This window comes from Styela clava, chromosome 1, assembly GCF_964204865.1.
Source record: "Styela clava chromosome 1, kaStyClav1.hap1.2, whole genome shotgun sequence".
NCBI classification, from domain to species: Eukaryota; Metazoa; Chordata; class Ascidiacea; order Stolidobranchia; family Styelidae; genus Styela; species Styela clava.
In genome coordinates, this window is record NC_135250.1 from 3,755,889 (window position 1) to 3,781,741 (window position 25,853).

Below are 25,853 nucleotides of genomic sequence, written 5' to 3' on the forward strand. Positions count from 1 at the left end.
ACCGGATGCGGACTTTTTCATTTGCTATTTGTCAAGAGTATGTGTATTTGCTTTCAGGTCAAAATTACCACATGTATATACATGTATTCCAGTTATTCTAACCAAATACGTAAACTTATTGACTTTTATATAGCGAATTTTCTAATTTCTTTATGACGAGGGGCTAATAAATGTGGAATATGGAGATTTATCTGATGCGTTTCATCGTCTTTCTTGTATTTGTTGAATTTACAACTTCAGGTTAGTACTATACAGGGTGTCTATAAAGTCTTTTTACAATTTTGATTTTGTAATAAAGCCAGTTCTCAATATATCTTAACCAGGTTTGTTGTTTTTCAATCATTAAATGTTCAAATATTTTTACTTCACTTAATACGTCCGTGAGGACCAAAACAATATATGGTATCAGTAAATTCCCTTCTTTCGATTGGGTAAATAAAGTGATTTAGGATTTAAACTCTATATGGTTTTCTTCGTATCTTTTCTTTTTTAGTTCCAGCCTTTAGAGACTTTTCGTGATTATGACAAATATTTTGTAATGATATTTACTCGAAAAATTAACCGGTTGTAGACCAGTGGTTCTCAACCTTTTAAGGCCCGCCCGTTTTTCAGAATTAATCAATTCTCGCGCCTCATCTCAAAAATAACTAGCTAACAATAAGCTACAAATAACAGATAGTAAAACGAAAGTATGCTTGATTCAAAAACACGTTAAAAATACGTTGATGGAACGTAAACATACACAATAAGGCGGACAAGATCAAATCGAACAAGCATTTTAATTTGTAATTAGCTTCACACCTCCTCAAGAAATTGTATACGCCTTCTTTCAAGTAGCAGGTAGTGTTTCAATTACAACTTTAATTACTTTGAAATTCGGGAAACTTTACCTCTAATCCATCTTCCACGTATCAAATGTGTTTGTTTAAAGCACATCTGTGCAAATTTACTTTTCCGATCAACAAAAGAATATTTAATGTTACAACACCTGTCCCCAGTATGCAGTGAATTACTCAATGTATATGGGCCGGGCTATGGTTAGAATTGCACAGAATTTACACAAAATAGATTCCCTCAAAAATTTTTGAGCTTACTACCTAGAAAAAATATACAGACAATATATTTCACAATATTCACAGCTATTTATTGTACCAAGTGATGATTTGAAAATAAGCTTGGAACGATATCCCACCAGTTAACCTTGAAAACGCTACTCTAGTTTGGACTTCCAGCTTGAGACACTGCTATGAAGTACACGGACGACATTTTGAGCATCTATTAGTGTAATATAACATATGCCTTTAAAACACTTAAAAGTTATTCTTTGTAAAAATAAATAGCTAAGAAAATAGCTTCTAGCGGCCACACTGTATATATATATATGATATACAGAGTGTATACGAAATATATTAATGCAATGGTGGTTCCTTACAATGTCTACTTGTAGAGAAACTTTTTCAGAGTGAATATAAATTTGTCAAATATTTCATTTATTTCTCAAACAGTTGGGGAGTGTTGACATGGGCCAAACTAAATGACTTGACGGGTCGAGTTGTGGCCCGCGGGCCATCTGTTGCACACCCATGTACTGCACACTAATATTAATTCTAGCGCTCCAGAAGTGTGTGTACCAATATGGGGATAACTAATTTTGTTCGCCTACTTTGCATCAAGTTGTGTTAAAAGACTGAAACTCACTTGGCCAACACAGACAGTCCCCGAAATCGTAATATAACTAAAATAAGGAAAATCGGAACAAAATCATGATCTGACCCCAACCTGGTACACACACTAAGACACTACCCTAATTCTAATACTAACTCTAACGAAATCATTTATTATTCAACAGTTGTAGACCCGGATGTCTACTATTCTTTTGATACCGGCTGTACTCCATGTTCGTTATGTGCTGAAGCAGACATACCGGAGAATAATGATGACTACAAGCTGACTGGAGGATGCACTGTCACGAATGGAAGTAAGTTTTTTGGACTATGCGATGTCCTATTGCAGTGGCTCTCAACCTTTTTTTCGTGACCCCGTTTCGTTCCTTAAAAATTATGTGGCTCACTAACTTTCTCACGCAAGGGAAAAACTACAAAAAAATCGGGAATCTTTCTGCAAAAGTAAATACTTTCACTTCAATAATTAGAATAAAAAGCGGCAGCATCAATCATTGCTACTACAATGAAAATTTTACTATAGTTACACAAAAAAAACTAAACTTTTCAATTACTATAGTAATTTTTAATAGGCTCGTGGCCCACTCGAAAATGTCTCTATGGCTCAGCATTGGGCCATGGCTCACTGGTTGAAAACCAGTGTCCTATTGCGTAGAATCTCAAAGTGCTCAATACGGGAGATAGAATAGGATTTACATATTTATCCCCGGGGAGCGGAAAACCGATAAGACGGCTTATCCATATGGCGAAATACAGCCTCTCGTCCGGTTACCATTCCAAGTCGGGTATGGGATTAGTTAGCCAGTTAGTTGTTTTCGGGAACATGGACTTGATGGTAGATGAAGGTAGGGCTCTGAGAGCTATTCGTTTACATATTATAATCCGAATATTTTTTTAATACAAAGCAGCAAATACGTCAGAGTCATTAAAAAAAGTAATTTTAGTCACGGGCTTCGTAACACAAATAGTTTGAGAATCCTTGGCAAGTGGTGTAAAGCGATAGACTTAACTGAGTTGGCTTCAGAGAATACACATCTCAGGTTCGAATCCCATTCCCCCCAATTCACCAAACCAAAACTTCCGGTCTTTTAAACAATAGTAGCTCCCTACATATCGTATGATATCAGTATTTTCTTGTACATGGCCTTGTTCGATAAGAAAGACATGGACAATTTTGTTTTATGATAATAAATGGGTTACGGAGTCGGAATTCACTTTAAGAGTCTTTCCTCGAATCTAAGCCATCAAATATCCCGCTAAAAAAATGAATTTGTTATTCAACACGAGCAAAATCCATTAGAATTTGTCTTATCACGGGGTAACACCATAATCGTTCAATTCCAACTTCAAAACTTGAATTCGAAATTTTTTAATTTTAATTTTTAATTTTTAGAGGATTACAGGACGGAAGGGATGGTCGGTAAAGCTTTAATAATAGAATATGAACAGATGGACATCACTTTGGGATTAGAAACTTGTATAACCAAGTTGGATACAGCTGAAGACATTGGCGGATTGCCAATAAAAGAATGTGTAGGTAGGTGAATTCTGATGAAGTGAATTCTGCTAACTGTCACAATTGGACACGGAATGGACGTAGTTTACAGAAGAAAACGACTCTTTCCATAACAAATGGGCAATCGATTTCCAATTTTTGTTAGTTGAAGATGGCTGAAGCCGCTCGAAAGATGTAACTCCAGTTTTGTTTTAAACGAGATTCCATCCCAAAATTTGCAATTTTCTTTTAATTTATTCAATTTATTCGCCACTCTTTTCTGCCTACACCACGCTTGTCTGCAGATTTTTCCAGCAAACTGAGTGCTTAGATAGGGCCTAAATATTTTGATAAAATAAATTTAAACAAAAAGATATTTATATGAAAATCAATCTACATTTTTTACAATTATGGTACAAAATTAAAATTCCCGGAAATTAGTAGCAATATCTTTTTATGTTGGGGATGCAACTCACTAATCGCTAAAGTAGCTGCTGTAATCAAGCTCAAACCTATTTATGACACTCATAAGATAGGATACGGATATAATAGTTATCTTAAGAAAAATAAATCTGATAATACTGTTCCACTGTTTATCTATTGTCCAATTAAGAATGCAATTCAAGAGTTCCGCTGCACACTAACATAAATGTATTTCTGTAACTTTTCTTCAAAGTCAGACGAAACGTTACAGAAGTACATGTGTGAGAGATGTGCAGGACTTTGACGAGACGGTACAGAAATATTTGTGTAAGTTTGCAGCAAGACTCTTGTATTTTATAGTATATAGCAAGAGTGGGAAAGATTTTTGAACCAGGGGCCAAAAATTTTGCCCATCTAGCCATGTAAATGTGATGTAAAAAGTAATATTTTATGAACAATATTTACAGTGTTACAAAGCAAAGGTGGAAATAAACATGCCTCGTGCCAAAGCCGCAAAGTTAACTGCAATCTCAACAAAATCTTTGGGCTATTTTTAGCTAAAACATTAAAATTCGATTTTGGTTTGCTTGTGGCAGCATCAGGCAGACCAGATTGAATAACTTAACGGGCAGGATTTGGCCCTCGGGCCGTACTTTGCTCAATGTCTGATATATAGTCATGTTTGTTCATGCTATAGCATCAATGCATTATACGCATTCGGATTCACTGGCATAACGACATAGGGAAGGATCGGGAGTTAGTCTCGCGCAACCCAATTAATAATTAAGTCTAATGAAGTCATTTTTTCATTTTTCCAGGGTTCACACTTAGTTTCTGGATCAAACTTTCATCTTTCAAAGACGGAGAAACCGAAGAATTTATTTTTCAAACAGCGCGTGATAACAAGGGACCTACTACAATAGGTGTCCTAATCTCCGTTGATAATTCAGGAAAGCTAACGGTGCAGGTACAGACTCGTGGAGGTAAGATTATGTTTTTTTATTTTTTTATGCGATGTTTCTTCGCTGCGTAATGGACTCTGTACAATTAGCAACTGATATGTAGTAAAGTGCTACTATTTTGTGACCGGAAGACCGTAATCTTTTAGTTCAGCATTGCTTCTACTATTGAATATACCCTGGGTGAAGTGTAGGTATTGGCAAGGCGTGTCTGCGTACAATGGCGCCCATGTCAAAGTTTGTAAAAGACGCCTTCTTGATCGTTGATTGACAATTTTTACCGACTGTTGTTGAATTGAGATATTGTACGTTACCTTTCAAATGAAAATACGAATTCAACTTATTTCTAATTTGAAATAACCTTATTGAAATATTTTACGATTAAAACTTTTCTCCGTTTTTGCGCCCCTTTCCAAACGGCACCCGTGGCAAAAACCCTGCTGCTATTTTATACCGGCCATGGTTTTCCTTTTGACATTTTCTGTCTAATTTATAACACCTGTGGTGAAGTAGGTGCCGAGCTTAGGTACAAACAAAACAATCCAGCAGCTCAACATATTTGTGCATACCTTATTTGGTATTACCGTAGTTTGTGTACCAGGTTAGGGTTTGGCCATAATTTTATTTCAATTTTTCCTATTTATGTTCTATTACGAGTTCGGGGACTGTCTGTGATAGCCAAGTGAATATCCCCCCGCCCATAGGTTTCAGTACATTTACACAACTTGATGTAAAATAGGCGAACAAAATTAGTCACCTTTTGTACACATACTTCTGGAGCGCCCCGTATTCCATTGTCATCTGATAATTCTTCGAACGTAGGCCACAATGTTTTTCATGCTGTATTACACTCTCACTATAACTCACTCACTGATTGAGAATTATCTACGCAATGTTACCTCGTTTTCACACCCCGTTTATTTCCAGTATTTCACGAACTTGAAGTGGAAAACAAATTAAACTTCGAAGAATGGACTCATTTGATTTTGGTTTGGGAAGAGAACGAACTCTTGGAGGTAAGTGATATGTAAAACTGGTCTCTTCGAATAGTAAATTATTCGAATCGGTTTGGACGAAAATTTCGAATCGCCGCCGCCGAATCTTTTTTTTTTAATTTTTCCTATCAGGCAAAGGTCGAGGTAAATTCCACATTTTTTTTTATTGAAGCTATATTTTTACGATTTATGCAAATGGGACAGATTCTATTTTTAAAGTAATTTATGTGTCTGAAGTACCCATTACAATAAAACGTCACATATACTTGATCTTTCCTAAGTATTTGATATTCAATTCGATTCTGAAATCATCAGGTATTCGGAAATTCCCAGCAATAGTGATGTGTATTAAGCGGTTCACAAGCGCGTGGAGGGTCGAATCATTCACTCGATTCGAGTTGTATTCTACTCATCGAAGGTTCGAAGAAATACGAGTAATTTGAATGGAATAACTTGGGTTAGTTAACAGCTGACTTTCGCGGGGTTCAAAGGCCTGAATAATTGTATTCCCGTAGTATGTGTACAAGTTAGGGTTAGGCCATACTTTTATTCCGATTTACCTCATTTTAGTTCTATTACAAGTTCGGGGACTGTCTGTGTTAGCAAATTCAATACACCCTCTGCCCACGGGTTTCAGTCCTTTTACACACTTTGGTGTAAAGTAGGCGAGCAAAAATAGTTACCGTAATATTGGTACACATACTTCTGGAGCGTCAAATAATTTATATACGATAAAAAAGATTCAGGTATAAAACGTAGGGGCTTCTGTGAACCATAACAATTAGTTATGCCAAGCGCTCCAGGGTCCATCAAAATTGAGAAAAAAACCTACATTTTCAGAACTTACTATCAATAAGTGATGCCACGATTGCAAATCTTTTGTGACTGATTAAAACCAGTCCAAGACGGCAAGGTAAACGTCATACCAATTGCAATTGCCACAGAAAGATTCTGTTCGTTGTACGTAGATAAATCAGAAAACCAAAGATTCCGGTCGGAATGGTTGTTTATTGTACGGCAACTGTACATTTCAACCCTTATAACAGCAAACACAACTAATAAGCAGCCGATGTGCAGTCTTTCTGACGAGAAGAGAGCGAAAACTATTTTATTCCGCATGACGTCCGTTGTCGGAGTCCAGATCCGGCCAAAACTGTCTAAACCAGTGGTTCTCTGTTTTTTTCTGACCGCGTACCACTTCTGTGTTTTTACCATGGCCGCGTACCACCGACAAAACCGCTTTTGTGGCGGGAAACAATGGCACAAGAAACGCTCTATGGTAGTATTTTATGTGGCACTACATTCATTTTTAGAGCTTCGTGCAAAGTTTCAACGTATTAATTATATGCAATAACAACGTAATAATTGCGTGCAAAATCACGAGAGAATTTGCGTCGTCTACCGTAAGAGCTGAAAGGCTCTAATCATCGCCACCACTGAATTATCGCAAAACTCGGGACAAATACACTTTGGTCGACGCTAGGCGCTATCCGGAACTGCCTAACCGAGTCTTCAAATTATTTGGCCTCAAAATTCAAAATTATGCCGATCAAACAACACATGCATCGGGTAATAATAGTAACATCCTTATGCTGTATCTATCAGGGTATCTCGACACGCGTCGACCACCCCTCCCGAAGTCCAAACGCTTCCTTCGTTGCTGATAATCTCAATGCAAATGCATTGTGGACGTAACACGTAAAACGGGCGAAAAGATGCCCGTCTCGTTTCTTTTTGGGTGGGCAGTAGCGGGCGAGAGCGCTATATAAAGAGATGGACTGGTAACGCTATGAACTGTTCAGCGAATACAAAATCTTGTGAATAAAATCACGACGTTAGGACATCAAAGTCACAAGACTAGATTCAATCCTCAATTGAAGAAATCTAAAAATCGTTCTCACTAATTTTTTTTCAGCTTTATTTCAATGCTACTAAGGAAACTGGGGTTGACAAGAAATATGACGTTCCAAAAAGCAGTTTACGACATGATATTGTGATCGGTGGAGAATCCTTGAACATGACAATCGATGAGTTGAAGATTTGGAATAACCAATTTTCTTACGCTAAAGTAATTGGTGAGTATTAAGTAATATATTTGTTTACTGGCTTGGTTGTTTTTATAACTGTCCAAAGAAGCAATTTATAAAATTTGCCAAGCACCAAATACGTCAAAGTTATTGACTAAAATAATTTAATTTTACTCAGAAACATTAATCGGTGGGTAACAAGGTGTTTTTCATTTTTATCACACGGTCGGTCACTATATACTTTTACCTGTATTTTTGATTTTTTTTTGGGTAAGAATGCGGCGAAGCTTTCAATTCGCTTAATCTTTGGTTTAGTGTTTTCTGGTGATCTAACCTTCTACTAGAAAAGTATTTATTGTTACGCATGAAAAGCAATTGTGTTGTAAATTCAACACTGAACGCGTATTCTCGAAAATGCACTTTAAAAGGAGAAGCGTGTTTGGCTGTTGACCGGACAAAAGTACCGACATCGCCGTCGCAAGATTATGCTTATAAATTGCTGGTATCGATCAGTAGTTGTCGTTCGCTATCAATGAATTTTTCACTTTTAGTTGCGGGCTCTGTTTTAATCAGACTTTTAAAATAGAAGAAAAAGGACATCTCTTCAGTGAGATATACTACGCTAAAATTAAAAATGACATAGTTTTGATACAGAGGTGTGCAACCTTTAATACAGGAGGTTCAGATACAAATAACTGGATGAAACCGCGGGTCGCACCTTTATTTAACATAGGCTTTCTAGTACTTGCAGGCACAAAAACACATACCACAATAAACTAAATTACTCGTTACGCGGGCGCACGTCATTCAAAATTGTTACTTCTCCGCGTCCCGAACAATTTTTCCTCGTGCCCGCATTTGACCCCTGTGCCACAGGTTGTACACTCTTGATTTAATACATCAAAATGCAATTATATTCAACATGTTTTCTATTAGTATATTGGATACCTTTAATATGGAAATATGAAATCTGACATACGACTTCCTTTCAATCTATTGTTCTGCGTTTGCTTTAGCCGGCTGATTATTTGCATTAGCTTACGTGGGTACTTCCTAATTATAGGTAATGCAAATACACGACATATTTTCGGTGCTGGGAATCATTTTTTTTCAAACTGAGACCAAAATGTATTAAAATAATAGTTTAGTTATAAAACAGTTAAAAAATGCCACACGACAATAAGCATTATGCAATATTCAAATAGAAATTGCATAAAAACAGTCAGTATTTGAAAAGCAAGATGTAGCATGTAATATCAATTTTTTTTTAGATTGCGTATTTTAAATACACAATTTCGTATAATTCAGCTATTTTTTCTATTTTTTTTCACAGTGCATTTTTAGCGTTTGAGTCCTAATTGATTGTGCGTGGAGCACATATATATCGTAGCTTTTGAGTTAGATATAAAGTATATGTCCATACTTGAAACAGCCTTGATCGTTCTGTTACACACGCACAAAAGATTTGGATTTTTCGCGGATGTACCTCGTCGTTAAAACAAATTACAGATCATTGTCTGTATGGAAGCAGTGTCTGAATATTGACAGTTTCGTGTTGTGCAGCGTCAGATGTGGGTATTACTAAGACACTCTCGTGAAAGGAAGATTAGTCGGTTTCTCTTGTGACTAGAAAATTATGGTTTACGTGAATTGGAGTTTCCTGTATGTTTGTCCTCACTGTTCGCAATGCAATTTGAAATGGAGAGATAGATAGATAGTTACCAGGGTGTCCATAAAGTCCCTTTACAATTTCAATTTTTTTATGAAGTCAGTTCTCAATATATCTTAACCAGGTTTGTTGTTTGTCAATCAGTATTCTAATTTCATATAATATATCTGTGATGGCAAAAACAATATATGGTATTGATAAATTTTCTTTGCAATTTTAATTTTTTTAGGATTTTTATGGACACCCCATATATTTATAGATCGAGGATAGAACGTAGTCAGGTGAACTCACGGAGAAATTTCGTAGTTATTTGGGAGGAAATTTTACTTTTGCATTTGCGTGTAGCATTACCAATATTTTATAGTTATGAAGTATTATTGTAATACATACTTTTGACATACAAGGTGACCCAAAAACGGAACCCATAAATTTATTTGGTGAAAATGGAGTAAATTATTTGATTTTGTTCATACTTGAACTTCTGCTTATGTATGATTGTACCCAGGAATTTATGCAATCTCGAACGTTTTGCACAAAAGTAATCTCTAAAAAATGTTCTAAATCACCTCTTAGGGATGAGAAAAAGACTTGTATCCGCTGCGCAAAATTGTCATTCCCCAGCATTGAAATTTGGTAATGTGAGAACTAGTATGGCGAAAATCGATGACATATTGTTTAGCTGTTAGTTATTCAATAAATAGATGAAAGGAACTACGGCGTGCGCCAATAGATAAAAACACACGAGACAGAAACTCAAACGACGAAATAAGCTGGACTTATTCAAATGCATATTTGCATAAATGCATAATTTGTGTTTAGAAACGCATCATAAAACAAATTAGCGCTATAGCATTTCCGTCCATGTAAATATATGACTAAGCAAGTAATTAGCAAATAGGAAAATGTGCGTTTTAGGAACTTTGTTATCGTGAAATTTTTTAGCTCTGTAAATATACAAGACATTAATGAGCATTTGCAATAAATTTATTGCATGGTATAACACTGACATAGGCAAACAAAGTACGGCCCGCGGGCCAAATCAGCCCGTTGGTAATTCAATCTGGCCCACCTAATGCTACCACAACCAAAATAAAATCAAATTTTGATGTTTTCGGCACGAGGCCTATTGTTTTCCACTTTTTGCTTTTGTAACACTGTAAATATGGTTCACAAAATTCATAAACCGCCAGTGAACCCCTGGATAACATGTTCAAAGAACCCAGCGATATTTGTTTCAATAACATTTCGAATGTATGTTTATGAATTCACATCTCATCACATATATTGTGTCTGTCTATTTAGTAGACGCCTTAATGAAGTTGGCGAAAATTTGCTGTCGTTTGCTTCTCATGTACTGCATGTTTTACATTGAATAAGTCTGTTAGCAGCAAGCACTCGCAAAAACCAATCCTGAAAACAGAAATCTAATCATGTGCAATGTCAAATTTTCCAAGGTAATGGAATTTGTTTATTTCCAATATTCTGGTGATTTAATTCAAACGCAAACAACGACCTCAGAACTGAACGTTTTTTGGGCATTTCACCAAAATAATTGGATGCTCCGGAAATGTGTTTATCAATATGGCGCTAACTAATTTTGTTCGCCTACTTTACATCAAGTTGTGTGAATGGACTGAAACCTATGGGCAGGAGGTATATTCACTTGGCTAGCACAGACAGTCCCCGAACTCGTAATAGAATTAAAATAAGGAAAATCGGAATAAAATCATGGCCTATACCAAAAGAAATGGCGAATCTATCCAAAGCAAACGACAAGCATAACTGTGGTGAATTCCGACCGATTCTCGGAATCGTGTGAAATCATTCGTAGCAAATGTTGTTGTTGAGATGAAATTTTATGTCTAATGACGCGATACAATGGTTTGAATAAAAACAACAGCGTTTCATTACGAATGAGTTACTCATACGCATTGCGCGCTCCAGAAGTATGTGTATGGAAGTAACTAACTTTGTTCGCCTATTTTAAATCAAGTTGTGTAAAGGGACTGAATCCTTTGGGCGCTTCATATTGGATATTCACATTCCATCAACGTATTTTAACGTGTTTTTCTGGATAAGGCATACTTTCGCCTTACTATCTGTTATTTGTAACTTATTTTCAGCTAGTTATTTTAGAGGTGGGCGCGAGACTTTATGAAATCTAAAGAGGGGGGGGGGGGAATAAAAAGTTTGAGAAACAATGATCTAATGCAAACCAACGTGATTGTCCGGAGAGGATTCTTTTTGATGAGAAAATACAGGAATATTACTTTCTATTCGATCAAGTGTTACTAACATTGTTTAGTTATTTAGTGTTATCAGGGGCCAGGAATATCCAACGAGCGGTTCTGAAATTTCTAATTGCCAAATCAGACCGACTTGTAAAAAATTACTATGTATAATACAAAAAAATGTTTTCTTTTTATTTCAATTTTAAAGTAGGCAGGGGGGATCCGACCCCATTGCCTACGCTACTGGAGTGCTATTGTTATACGTATATAGGAATTATTCAAACTATGCAAAAGCCAGAGTGTACGTAGTGCTTAACACTAAAGATGAGGATAGCTAATAACAGAAATATACATAGTGATGTAGGAATAAAGAGATCTATCTAAAGAGGTCTATTCAGGGACTTTGTGAATAGTCCAATATACCTATAACAGTAGTTCCGTAACTGAAGTTCCCAATCTTTTAAATAGATCGGCTCGGCGATGTGGCGTATATTGCCAAGCGTTAGGAATACGCTCGCCACCGCACTTCTCATTACCCCGCTGTTCGCAGGTTCGAATCCTATTTGAGATAATTACGGGCGGGAAGATTGCTGGACTTCTCGCCAACGTAGGGTGGTCCGCGTAACCGCTGGTCGGTAACGGTTTCCTCCGCTACCAAGTCCATACCCATGAAACCAGTAAATGGCTACACTAATCCCATACCAGACATGGACTGGCAACCGGACGAGAAGCCGTGGTTCGCCATATGATTAAGCCGTCTTATCGGCTTTCCTCCCCCTCGGGATAAATATGTAATTTTTTGTTTTATCTCATCCTTAGATATTAGAACTTTGAGTGTCGTTTCTCGATAACCAGTTTTGGCTCCCCGCGACTTCCTTTCCCCAAAATGGAATTGTCTCTTTTCTCGTAATTTGTATATGAATAAATTTTTACTGGTTGGTAACATAGACTTGACAGTATTATATAGTCAAGCGTGGCACCAGCGGAGAGAGTTTGAGTGCTCTATCCTTACCATAGTTCCAGTCCAGTGATTGTTTATATACGCCAAGTATGTTAATGGATTTTGCACAATTCAAACCTTTTTACAACGGTCGTGTTCCGAGTTATGTTTGCATATGCGACTCAAAGACATATTTTAGAAGCGTGCAGACCATTTATTTGTAATAAATTTAATGTATATTTGATCGTCTTTGCGGGATAATAAGAAGAATGTCGAAGTGTTTATAAAGAATTTGATGGTTTACTACGATGTGAGCTTTTGGCTATAAATGTTCATATTTAAGGTGGAAGATTTTTATGGAATTAGTCAATACAATAGATGTAGATATATAGTAGGCAGGGGTGTAGCTAGGAATTATTTAATGGGGGGAGGAGGGGGGTGTTCTGAAATTTGTAATTGCCACGTTAACCCCTAACAGATAGCGAGGTCGGAAACGTGTTTTTTCGTGAGTCATGAGGGCCCTAAAAGCCTTTCAAAAGACGAAAAATTGCCATGTACGAGAAAGACCTTTTTTACATTCCAAATGGGGGGAGAGGGGGGGGGGGGGGGGGGACACCCAACCCTATGGCTACGCCCCTGATAGTGGGTTCTACGACGGTGTTTACGATGTTTTCAAGTTGCGATAGAAAGACAGAAGGTGCGACTGGGAAATTATGGGGTCTTGTATGAGCTATTCAAGCGTAATGTAAAACAAAAAAGAATTTTCGTTACTTTTTCTTGAGGTCTATAGTGCGTAAGGCGACAAATCAAAGCAACTCGTAGTACTGTTATAAGCTGTTTTGTTGGTTTGTGAATTGCTTTTCGATCATGTTGTCAACTTGCCAACGAAATTGCTGTATATATAAATGTCAAACCATTTTTTTCAATAAATTCACTTGCTGGAAAACCGTTTCTCTTAACCGTTCCCTTGATTGCGTTGACTTGCTTCACTTTGCTCTCATAGCACAAAGGCGGGTTCTCGCTTGGTATTTATTGGCATCAGTAGGTGGTTCTTGGCATCAGTATTTGTTGGCATCGCTGCGTCTCTTTAAAATCAGTGATCGTGACTTTGTTTGTTGCCGATTTCCTATCACTTCGTAGTGGGTCGTTGTTACCTTGTTAAGTGAATATCAAGCTTGAATTTGCTTAAATTCTTGTATCTTAAACTGAAAGTATATGTACACACTGTAGATCTAAAAATACTATCATGAAAATCGGAATATTTATTCTTTTTGTGACATTTGGAAATATTCATGCCTGGCAAGCTTGTAGTTCGAAACAATGCTTTGAAAAAACAGGATTCTGTGCTAAAAATGCAACAACTAAATCGAATTACTGTAATGTCGATGTGGAATGGAAAACCAGTTGTCGATTCAACGATTGTGGATACGTTTTCGATTTTTCTGTGTCACAAAATAGCTCAAACTCTGACCTTTTCTCCGGAAGTATTACAGCATTAAAGGAATTACAATTAGTTGTGGATAATTCTGCCAAACCGTCTCTCTATTCAGGCACAATTTGCTGGTCTTATATGGTATTTCCAACGACATTCAAACATGTATACTTTAAGCTTACCGAATCAAGCGCAGGCAACTCAGTTTCCAATGATATTGAAATGGAGTTCGATACAACCGGTAACGGTGCGGATAAATACGCTTTATCGGTACCGTGTGAACGAAAAAATGAATCCTACCCTACATTGGAAGAAAAAGATGTTATCTTGTACGTTATTGAGCCGAGCCAAAGCACTGGTAAAAAACCGAAGAAATACAGACTACAATGGCGGGCTGCTGTAAACGAGCAAAACTTAGGAAACAATTGGAAGCATTTAGGTATTTTTCTGTTAAGTGTTGGTCGTTTTTGCTTTGCTCGCAACAAGGCTCTCTAGACAAGTGCCTTGAACTGCGAGGCTACTATATTGAAAAGATCTGAATGCTTTTCAACGGCCTGACTTGCTCTCAATCCAGTTTATTAGGTCTTGATTGAACAGAGCCTAATTAATTTAGATTTATATTTATTACCTGCAATGTCAACATGGTTGGTCTTTCGTGCTAAACATGGCTTCCGACCAGGGGCGGAGACAGGTATTTTCAAAGGGGGGTTTCTGAAATTTCTAATTGCCAAGTTAGAACCATAAAAGCTAGCTGGTCCGACTGGAGGTCGGTAAACGTGAATTTTCACGAGTCTTGCTCTTGAAGTTCCAAAAATCATTTCAAGCTACAAAAATTGCTATGTATGATAAAGAAAAATGTTTTTTTACGTTTTAGAAGGGGAGGGGTCCGACCCTCAAATGGCTACGTCATTGGGTCCCACGATAAGGTCAACATTGGCAAAAAATTGTAATTGTGTGAGAGGTGTCAGCTGAATTAATACGCGACTCTTAGGCTTGTTCATGGGACATACTTTACTGTCCATCCCATAGTAATTTATGCTTGAGTTCAGGTTGTGCACCATCTTGGTGCGCATACTTCAGGAGGTCCCAATTTTTTCTAAGTGGATTTCAAGTATTCGTACCAAGATGACGCACATCCTGAACCCTAACCCGGTACACATACAATGTTCAGGTTGTGCGACATCTTGGTACGAATACTTCGGGAGCACCTTTTTGTTGTAGGCTTCTCTGAGGCCGGTATAGTAATGTCAGCCTCGCAAGTTGAGGTGATGCTCCGTATAATCCGAGTTGTGAGAGCCCCCTCATCTAGGTTATACAGACGAGTGTGCACGCGAAATATCATTTGAATGTAATATACCCAAATAATATAAAGCCCCCGGAATGAAAATTATTTTGTGAAATAAATTGTTGTATTAAAGTGATTTTTACAAAATAAAATCATGTATCTTAAAGAGTTTATTAACTTTTTTTTTTAATCAAATTTTGAACATCGGTGGATTTATCGGCTTCTACCGATACATGTTATCTTAAGCGCGGCAGAATGCGGCAATTCAAATCGGATCTAAAAAATATCAGAGAATTCAATCCGATCAAGAATCTCTTGATGATGTCGTTTGCATTCGGCTTGTTCTTTCAAACGCCACTCATTTTTGTTCAACCCTCTGGTCGAGAGGGCAGCCAGGATTTTTTCAAAGTTAGACAGTAACAGCTAGCGAGTCCGGCCGGAAAACTAGAGATTTCGAAATTCTTGAGGGTCTAAAAAGCGTTACGTTGCTAGGTATGACACAGAAGATGCCCTTTCTACATTTCAAAAGTGGTGAGGGGTGTGAGAGGGGTGTCTTGGGGGAAGGGTCTTTGTTTGAATTCTAGCAAGATAAATGGCGAACCTGTCAAACGTTACTTGTGTTACTGTACTCTTGAATCACTTAGAATATAGTTGTCTCCAATATCGCTATAGCATCCTTGTATTATATGCACAAGGATCCATGACCTGGAAGCATAGAAGAAAACTAAATGCATAGTATTGCAGAAATTTAAACTTACAGCTCATTTTTTATCTTACAGAAATCTTCAGAGAAGCGAGTATTGATCCATCTGACTTCACCACACCTCAAGCAACCACGCAAGGTAATTTATTCTTTGGTAAAAGTTTCACATTTTATAGTGTCGCAAAGATTGAATAGAATATTGTTTTTATTACCCTACGTTTGCCCCCCCCCCCCCCCCCCCCCACGGACCCCCCGTTTAAAACTACGAGGTGACAATAACAGTGCATACATATGCGTTTATATCCTACATTTCAAGTTAAATTGTCCATTTTACTGTATAAGTAAGCGTGTTGTTTTCGCAACAATATCCGTGCGGTTACGATACATTTTATCGGACCTCCAGAGGTACGTGCATCAAGATGGCGCACAGCCTGAACATAGTAGTTGTACCAGGTTAGGGTTCAGGTTGTGCGCCATCTTGGTGCACATACTTCGGGGGCGCCTTTTTTTCAGCAATCAATTAAACAGCCGTCACATCTAATAAAATCTTATATGGTCCGCTATAGCGCAACCCCGAGATTTTAATTTCTGTTTGAAATGTCATAAATCGATAAAATCACAATATCGTCATTTACAGGAATGTACTGTTAAATATATAAATTTTCATTCAAGACAATAAAACTACTTAATCATATGGAGAACCACGGCCTCTCGCCCTGTTATCAGTTCGTGTTGGATATGAGATTTTTTATTTCACAAACATAAGTTACAAATAAGTTTATGTTAAATGATTAAAATGAAGTCGATTTTATTTAAATCTGTACCATCGTTCTTTTGATCTTCTTCCTCGCCTACTTTTCTATCTTAATTACTATTATATTCATTGTAGTATTTTAGAGTAGTTTACATAAATCATTGACTGTAGATCCATCAACAAACTTAACGATTATCTCGAGATTTTAATATCTGAAAAGAATTTAAAAGGAGTAATTAGTATATAAACATAGTCATAGAGATAGCCATTTGGTAACTTTCACAGATAAAAAGTAAAATGAAAAAATGGGGAAAATCTAAATTTATTGCACATATATACAGTTATAGTGGCGCTCCAGAAGTGTGTGTACCAATATGGATGTACTAATTTTGTTCGCCTATTTCATATCAATTTGTACAAAATGACTGAAAGCTATGAACAGGGGGTATATTCATTTGGCTAACACAGACAGTCAATCGTAATAGAAATAAAATAAGGAAATTGGAAGAAAATTATGGCCTAATCCTAACCTGGTAAACACACAACGGGAGTACCGTTATAGTAGATTACAGTGCATGCCATTTCATGTAGAATACTTCATTCATTTTTCTAAATTATCATCATAGCTTAGGTTAACTAACATCATTTTTCTAATCAAATCAAACAGTGGATACGACTACAGATACAGTCACTCAGGCAGTAACTACGATGATGTCATCAACAACTACGTCACGTGGTAAATGATATCATTTGCTTGCTTGGAAACAGATCCTCACCATTATATTTGCATGTCTAACCCGATTTACCGTGACATGAATCAGTTTATCTTTATACAGAATGTTGCGCATGTCAGGATATTCTTTATGTTAAAAATTGTTTTTTAAAAATACAGCTTTGTGGTATGGCGACCATTTTCATTTAGCTGTATTCCATACAGTGCCTGGTTTCATTATTTCGAGTTTTGATTAAATGTACAGCTTTCGGCATCTTGGTCATATTACCAAAATTCAGATATACTTTTTGTTCGCTTCTGGGATTGCTTGCAACTTTTTTTATTAGTACTGTCTCCACTTTTAGTTGAGTGCTCGATATATTGCTTGAGCAAACTGCATACTTTTATGAAAAAAAACTCGGACCTCCTGAAGTATGCCCACCAAGATGGCGCACAACCTGAAATCAGGGTGTGTGTACCAGGTAAGGGTTCAGGTTGTGCCGTGGTGCGCATACTTCAGGAGCACCAATAACTCAGTATACTATCACAGAAAAAACGTGCTAGCCAAGTTTATTTTTTTCAACCAGTAAAAAGACGAATATTATGCAAAAAAATTAGAAAAAGTGATATTTATATTATTGGGGAAGGGAAGTCGCGGGAAACCAAAACTGGTTATCGAGCAGAGACACCCAATATTCTAACTTCTAATTCAACAAATTGGGGAGAGAAGAGAATTTTAAAATTACTGATATTAATGGTAAATGCTATATGGATTTTGCAAATAAACCAACTGATATCAATTATTAGAGATTATTACTAGAAATTACCGTGTATTGAATGAGTCATAACACCAACGAATACTCAGGAAAATATAAATTTATCTTCGTAATCGATAATGTAACTCAAAGGATTTTTGAAATATATTGATATTAACCGAACTAAACGCGTCGATTTGCGTAGACGTGATTGAATGTTACCTTTATGGCGTGACTTGTACTTAGGGTCTCTAACCCTTGCAAATAAATTCGCATAAGTTGTTTTCAGTGTACAAGTCGTCGCTTGTAGCTTTCCTTCTAGTGCTTTCGCCTTAGTCTAGGATTCGGTTTGTACTATGACGCATAAACGGTGTGCCTTTTATGAGTTTCTGAGTTTTTTGGCTTGTATTTGTTTCCAAACAATTCCCCGAATGGTTTTCAAAGAATTTGATTAATAATAATTTATTGGTAATGTAGGATAGGATAGGATTTCATTTTTTTTTTCGGGAAGATGAAAGCCGATAATCATATGGCAAACCACGCCTCTCCTCCGGTTCCTAGTCGGGAATGGGATTAGTTAGCCAGTTATTGGTTTTGGGAAGTTGATATGACTTCTAAGGTTCATGAGCTTTGAGAAAAGCAAGGAATCTGACAATTGCCATGTCAATTTTTCTATATTTTCCTGTTATACGTTCTCATCAACACTGTGTATTCTATATTGGTTTGCTTTTTTAATAACAAAACGCATTTCCTAACACCGCGTTGCTTGTATCATATTGCGCTATAACCCAACATGGATGTAGTTTATTTTCTCACTAAGGGATACTTTAAATAACACAGGACGTCCTGCAAGTGGGAGTGTTCCACCATGTTGTTTTATGAGATCGAATGTTTGTTCAACAGCTAATTCAAAGCACTGGCTGATATTTATTTTCGCATGGCCTGTGATGCATCACATCGCGCTCATTTTGTACTTGCATTGCATTCTCGTATGTTTAATATAGCCGGCAAGTAAATGCACCGAACTAAATTGTATTTGAATTTCTAATTTGAGCATTTGAAAAACCGCTCGGCGGTTTATATTGAAAGTATAAGTTGTTCTTGAATGTTTCAAAATTGCAAAGAGAAATCATCGATGCCATATATTGTTTTGGCCCTCACAGATGTATTGAATGAAGTAAAAATATTTGAACAATTACTGATTAAAAAACAACAAACCCGGTTATGATATATTGAGAACTGACTTCATAACAAAATTGAAATTGTAAAGGGAATTTATGGACACCCTCTATAATAAATTTATCTGTTGTTAAAGTTTATATTTCTCTTTAGAACCGTGATAGCATTGGCGTATTTCCAGTTGCCAGTAATTTTAAGGGAAATATTCAAACAGCCAAAACGTCATGGTAATTTCATTCGTCAATGTCAAAACAAAAAATGTAACTTCTCCATGGGCATTTCCACGAAAGTGTCGAATTCAAACGCAAATAGTTAATGACGTCGGTAGTTCCTGGTACATTAATTGTTATCATTCAACGTTGCATTATTTTGTGACTTGCAACCACTTTTGCGTAAAACTTCCTACATTTTTGAAACTTTTGGATACAATTATACACAAATAGAAGTATTGAATAAAATTTCTACATTTCGTAGAAGTTAATAGGAAATTCGTAGGTTCTGACTTTGAACGCGAGGTAAACCCTTTTGATGACCAAACGGCCAAAAATAGCAAGCTTTGATAAAGCATTGTTCTGAGTGAAATTGGAAACACTACATAGAACCGCATAGCATGGAATATCAGAATAAACCCCTATAATACGTATCTACACACAGCTAAATAGCAAAAATTTTATATTAGACAGTGTGGAAACTTGACGTTGTCACGAAAGTGATGACTCTTAAAATTACGCCGCCAAATTTCCGGGCATTATTAGATTGAATGATGTTAAAAAATTTTGTCTGGGAAAGTACGATGATAGAAACCCTATAAAAAAAAAAATATAGAAATACCCAAATATGCGTAAACACATTATTCCAATGACTAATATACCCAATGTCAGCAAATTTGCAGCCAACTTTCAAAAGAATGTTCCGAGTTTCATATGAAGGTGTACCGAAAGTCATATAAAAGCGTGGTCTTCGGTAGAAAAATCTGAAAATTTAACGATGTTTCCCGCCTTTAGTTATTGGAAATTTGCAATTGTTTGTTCCTTTAGCTAAACATTCACTCAGTTCACTTATTGTCAAATAAAATTACACGTGAAGAGAATTGAAGGAGAAAAAACCGTAGATTCTCTTTATTTTAGCAGTCTAACCCAGGGGTGGGCATGGTTTTCGAACCAGGAGCCAAACATTTTTGCCTACAAAGACTGGCGTGCCATGTAAGTGTGACGTAAAAAGTTACGTTTTATAAACATTAGTTACAGTGTCACAAAGCATAGATGGAAAACAATAAGCCTCGTGCCAAAAACTAAATTTAAGCGCAATCTCAACGAATTTCTTGAGCTATTTTTTTGATAAAACATCAAATTTTGGTTTTAGTTGTTGGATTTGGCCCGCAGGCTGTAGTTTGACCATGTCAGGTTTGCCATATTACACTTTGTGTGATATATCACTGATGGCATGATTTTTACCGTTTACTCTGTAACTACTCATACATTACTAGGATAATGCACGTGTAACCCGGGTTTTGCGTTGTTGTTTTTTGCATGGAAGTAATCAACATGATATTATAATTATTTGGGATTGATTTTGAATAACATTATCTATTTCTGTATTTGGTGCATATTTGGGTCGCCTCCATTTGTGTTTTTGTTGCTTTCTATTATAATTTTTAATATATTTTCCTCTTAATTCTAGTGAAAATAACAACACCGCCGCTTTACCTTGAAAGCCCGATACCAAGTTTAGAAGAAGTTTCAGAAGAGTTATACAGAACTCAAATAGAGAATGAACAAAAGTGAGTAAAGGAGTAAAAAACGTGTTGATATCGCGGGTTCGAATCCTATGGTCACCACATCATTGAAGACAGTAGTGAACAGTTATGTATTGGATCAGCGGTTTCCAACCTTTTCACTAGAGCGGAACCCAAAAGAACATTCCAGAGGATTAAAGAACTCCTGTGCAATAGTTTAATTGTATTTTATTGTCTGAATTACAGTATATGAAAACGAATATACCTTAATTAAAGCAAACCGAACACTTGCAAAACAGAATGATCTTAAGAGTACACAATTTGGGTTCGCAGGTTCGATAATTATCTGCGAGACGATTGCTGGACTCCTCGTCACCGTAGGATGATTCACGTAACGGACCTCCTGAAGTATGCGCAACAAGATGGCGCACAACCTAAACCCAGGTTGTGCACCAGGTTAGGGTTCAGGTTATGCGACATATTGGTGCGCATACTTCAGACGCACCCACGTAACCACAGGTCGGATACGGCTTCCTCACCACCAAGTCCATGCAACTGAAGCAACTGACTAACTAATCCCATACCCGGCATGGACTGGTAACCGGACGAGAGTCACGGTTTTCTTCTCCCCGGGATAAATATGTAAATCAGGGGTCGTCAACCTTTTGTCGTTCGCGGGCCAAAATTAAGGGTTGCAAGTCATTGAACACATTGCACTTGGCATCAACTTTTCTGCGTTTTGTTACGTATACCTGATTATGATTAAATTATAGGCTCACTAAACGAGTAATTGTGAATTATATACGTATTAATTTATAATGTGATTTAGTCTACACGTGCCTCACAATAAATTCTGTTACATAAAGAATATAATCGTCAAAACAGATGTTTTGTTACTATAATTCAGTGAAGCGTCGCGGGCCGGATTATATTACTACGGGCCGTAGGTTGCCGACCCCTGATGTAAATCTATCTTATATATCAATAAAATATGTTTGTTTTTTTACAGAGACTTCACAGACCAAGAGACTTTGGAAGAAAGTTCCGAAAAAGTCATTCAGATTAGTTCGGAACTGGCTGAAAAGATTGAAGAGGATGACGTCAAGATGGAGTCGGAAATCGCGGCCTCTTATATCTCGGTAAGCTATAGTGGCGCTTCAGAAGTGTGTGTCCCAATATGGAGGTAACTAATTTTGTTCGCCTACGTTACATCAAGTTGTATAAAGAGACTGAAACCTATGGGCAGGGGGTATATTCACTTGGCTAACCCAGACAGTACCTGAATTCGTAATAGAAGTGAAATAAGTAAAATTGGAATAAAATTATGGCCTAACTCTGACCTGGTACACATACTACGGGAGTACCGAAAATTAATCTCGAATTTTTTTTTTGAATTTTGATTTTTTGGAATGTTTTTCAAATTTTTGATTTTGACCATCAAGATTTGCTTGTAGAAAAGTGTTTTGAAAAGTTTGCTCCTACCAAGTCACTTCATAAGCACCCTCTACCAAAACTTGACAACTTGAACGTTTTTACGCTCAAAAAAAAATTTTCACTAAAATATTCAAAATTGAAAAAAAGGAGCATATTTTATATTTGCTCATTAGTTGAAATAAAACTAGAAAAACAGATCATTTGTCAAACAGTTATTTATTTTTACAAAAAATAACTTTTACAAAGATTTTAAAGGCATATGTCATTTTACACTAATAGATGCTCAAAATGTCGTCCGCGCACTTCAGAGCAGTGTCTCAACCTAAAAGTCCAAGCTCTCGCAGCGTTTCGATGGTGAACATACGGGATATCGTTCCAGTCACTTGCCAAGCTTGTTTTTAAATCATCATTTGTAAAAATAAATAGAAGTTCGACAAATTTTCTAGCGAAAATTAAATCCCTTTTCTCTAGGTTAATTCAGTTTTTTTTTTTCAAATTTACCTATTTGTAGATTATGTAATACAATATTAAAATGATTCTTTTTGTCTCTAGGCCGTTTCAGAGACAACAAACACGTTAGTTGCGACAAAGAACGCGGAAACCTGGAAGGAAGTCCCAGAGAACACAAAGAAATTAAATGAAATCATAGAGAATGCCGATTCAGCTACAGAAGTCATTGTAAGATCGTTCACGCCCGCGAATGTCACATCTATACAAGTTATTCAGACCTTGAGTAAGTGGTGCTCCTCTGGTATGTGCACCAAGATGGCGTACAGCCTGAACATAGTATGTTTACCAGGTTAGGGTCCAGGTTGTGTGCCATTTTTGTGCATATGTTAAGGGAGCGCCGAGTAAGTTTGTAATCATTTTTAAATCTTGTTAACTCATAAGTCTCTACTTCAGAAATTATAAGTTTCGTACCAGCTGTTTTGGTGGAGAGGAAGCCCAAAGAAACCCACCGCTGTTCATCAGTTTAATCACTGCTATTGTCTGATTTGTATGAACTATAAATATAGGGTTTCCATGAAGTCCTAAGAAATTGGAGTTTCTGGAGTGGTAATGTGGAATCACCTCATAAAATGTCCAAAATATCCCTGCTTCAATGAATTACTGAAAGCGTAACAGGACTGAATTATCGCAACCGATTATACGAATCTCATGAGTAATATTACATTAAAAATTTGACGAAAAAGGCTACAATAGAGAGTATTCATCTCACTAGCGCCTACCCTGGAAAGAAGTCGTGAGAGTTAGAGACGTACTAATTCTATTGCGATTTTTGTTTGTTTTATTGACTAATATTCGTTGTTGATAATTTGTATGAGGAAAAGATATCATTTTTATCCTGATAGAGAGTAAAACCAATAAGACGTCTTAACTCTTAATCATATACCGTACCACGACCTCTCTTATGGTTACCAGTCCACGTCGAACTGGACTGGGATTAATTAGCCACGCAGTTATTTTTTTCAAATGTTTGTACTTGATGGTGGAGAAAATTGTCAGGAATGAAATTATGTCTAAAAGGGAATCTTTTATATATTTTTTATTTTAGGTATGTCTATCATCGTCGTTCCTTCAAAAACAGAGACACCCGTGTCCGTATCGCCTACTCAGAATGTCGAAGTCGGTCTTTCAGAATCAACTGTGACGTCACTATCCCAGAACACACCTGTAGTTGTTGCAGCCACTGTACATTCCGGCGCCAGTGTGAGTTTACTATTGTTGTATACGAAGCGGACTAAATTGTTGTTGTTGCCTGATGTCTGAGATGTCAGGACGTTTAGAAAAATAGCAGTCAGTTTTTTGTATTATTCCCTAAATAATATTTAAGATATAAATAAAATAATTTACTGGCCTTGGTTTTGACTAAAAAACACAGTGTTAGATATCGCAGCCTCACGCTTTTGGGGGATTTTTCCATCAGACAAGATAAATCGCTTTTTTCCAGAACTAATAGGCTACCGTAATGAGCTTCAAATCTTCAGTACTTGTATTGAAGAAGTCGTTTGAATGATTCTACTTTTTTCTTCTATTTTTTTAAAATGTTATTATTGCGTATCGGAGTTCTCAGAGTGGGACTGTGGAATTACCTCATAAAATAATACTGAAGGGAAAAATCAATTGTGAAGTCAGAAAAACACTTATAAAATCATATATAAAAAAATTAAACTAAAATATCCAAAATATGGCAATGGGTTATGTACAGCGAAACGAAGCTGAATTATCGCAACTGATTATACGATACTCAATAGTAATATCACATTAAAAATTCGACGTAAAGAGCTACAATAGAGAGTATTCACCTCACTAGCGCCTCCGCTGGGAAGAAGTCATGAGAGCACGGGAACTTAAAACACGCACTCGTTATATTACGCCTTTAGTCTTCATTTTTTCACATTAGAGACCAATGCGACTCGATGTTTCAGCGAAAATTTGCCTTTTCTTTTTAATTGGAGAGGAACACTTTCATTCTGTATTTTATTCTGTCTTGAGTGTATAGCAATAATAACTTAAATCAAATATCTAATTCTATTGTATTGCTTGCTAGTGTTTCGCCAAAAAGTCTCGTGCCCCACCTAATAAATAACTAACTAACAATAAGCTGCAAATAACCGATAGTAAGGCGGAAGTATGTTTTATCCAATAAACACGTTGAAATACGTGGATGAAACGCAAAAATATCGAAAATAAGGAAATTTTAATATCCAAAACAGGGCAGGCAGGATAAAATCTAACAAATATTTTTATTTTAATTAATTTCACGACCCCTCAAAAATCGTCCACGCGCTCCATCGTTTGAAAACTACTGCTATAGAGTGTTACACGGCGGGCAAGATCTAATCTAACCAATATTTTTATTTTTAATTATCTTCACGTCCCATTAAAAGAATTGTCTATCCCCCACCGTTAAGGAACCACTAGACGAGTTGATTGCAAAAACCTATGATATTTTTCAGGATTGCTACAATGATATTCCTCCTACTGATGTTGACATCATCGATCAAGAAGATCCGGTTGAAAATCCTGAATTCGGATTACGTCCTACATTCGATAGTACAAAGCCTTTGCAGGTAAATAGTACATTTTTAATTTTGGGGCAAGAAAACAATCGCAATCGAAACAATTGAGGAGAAGGGTTGAGTGTCGGACAATTTTTTGTGACTTGAAACGCTTTTTAGACATTTAAGATTCTTGGAAATCCATTTGAAATCCGCTAGCTGATACGGGCTAACTTGAACATTAGAAATTTCAGAACCTTCTTCACCTCTGGAGAATTTTTTGCTACGACCCTGGTCAGTCTCTTTTTGTGATTAACAACTCGAAACATATCCTAGCAAATAATGTAGCTTACGAGAATGGTGCAACATTGTTTTAATAACGTGAGGAATGTTGGTGATAAATCGAATAAAGATTACAAGGTTAAAGTAAATAACTCAAAC

The 25,853-nt window shown here is 36.6% G+C and overlaps 2 protein-coding genes across 9 annotated transcripts in view; one reads left to right on the top strand and one right to left on the bottom strand.

The window, feature by feature from the left end:
- Window positions 1-25,853, bottom strand: part of LOC120348399 (uncharacterized) — a 115,376-nt gene that overhangs the window by 76,791 nt on the left and 12,732 nt on the right. The window lies entirely within an intron of this gene.
- LOC120346747 (uncharacterized) overlaps window positions 81-25,853 on the top strand; it is a 41,841-nt gene continuing 16,068 nt past the window's right edge. For 3 of the 8 annotated variants that reach the window (XM_039416564.2, XM_078116625.1, XM_078116626.1), the window contains exons 1-13: window positions 81-240; window positions 1,850-1,978; window positions 3,076-3,219; window positions 4,419-4,583; window positions 5,487-5,575; window positions 7,470-7,629; window positions 15,918-15,980; window positions 17,263-17,331; window positions 20,922-21,021; window positions 21,986-22,115; window positions 22,963-23,143; window positions 23,966-24,120; window positions 25,371-25,484. In XM_039416564.2, the coding sequence (XP_039272498.2) occupies window positions 171-240; window positions 1,850-1,978; window positions 3,076-3,219; window positions 4,419-4,583; window positions 5,487-5,575; window positions 7,470-7,629; window positions 15,918-15,980; window positions 17,263-17,331; window positions 20,922-21,021; window positions 21,986-22,115; window positions 22,963-23,143; window positions 23,966-24,120; window positions 25,371-25,484 (1,569 nt within the window). In that variant the 5' untranslated portion in view covers window positions 81-170. Of the gene's footprint in view, window positions 241-1,849; window positions 1,979-3,075; window positions 3,220-4,418; window positions 4,584-5,486; window positions 5,576-7,469; window positions 7,630-13,614; window positions 14,293-15,917; window positions 15,981-17,262; window positions 17,332-20,921; window positions 21,022-21,985; window positions 22,116-22,962; window positions 23,144-23,965; window positions 24,121-25,370; window positions 25,485-25,853 lie in introns of those variants that run through there. The other 5 variants (XM_078116620.1, XM_078116621.1, XM_078116622.1 and 2 more) reach the window with 5 other exon arrangements.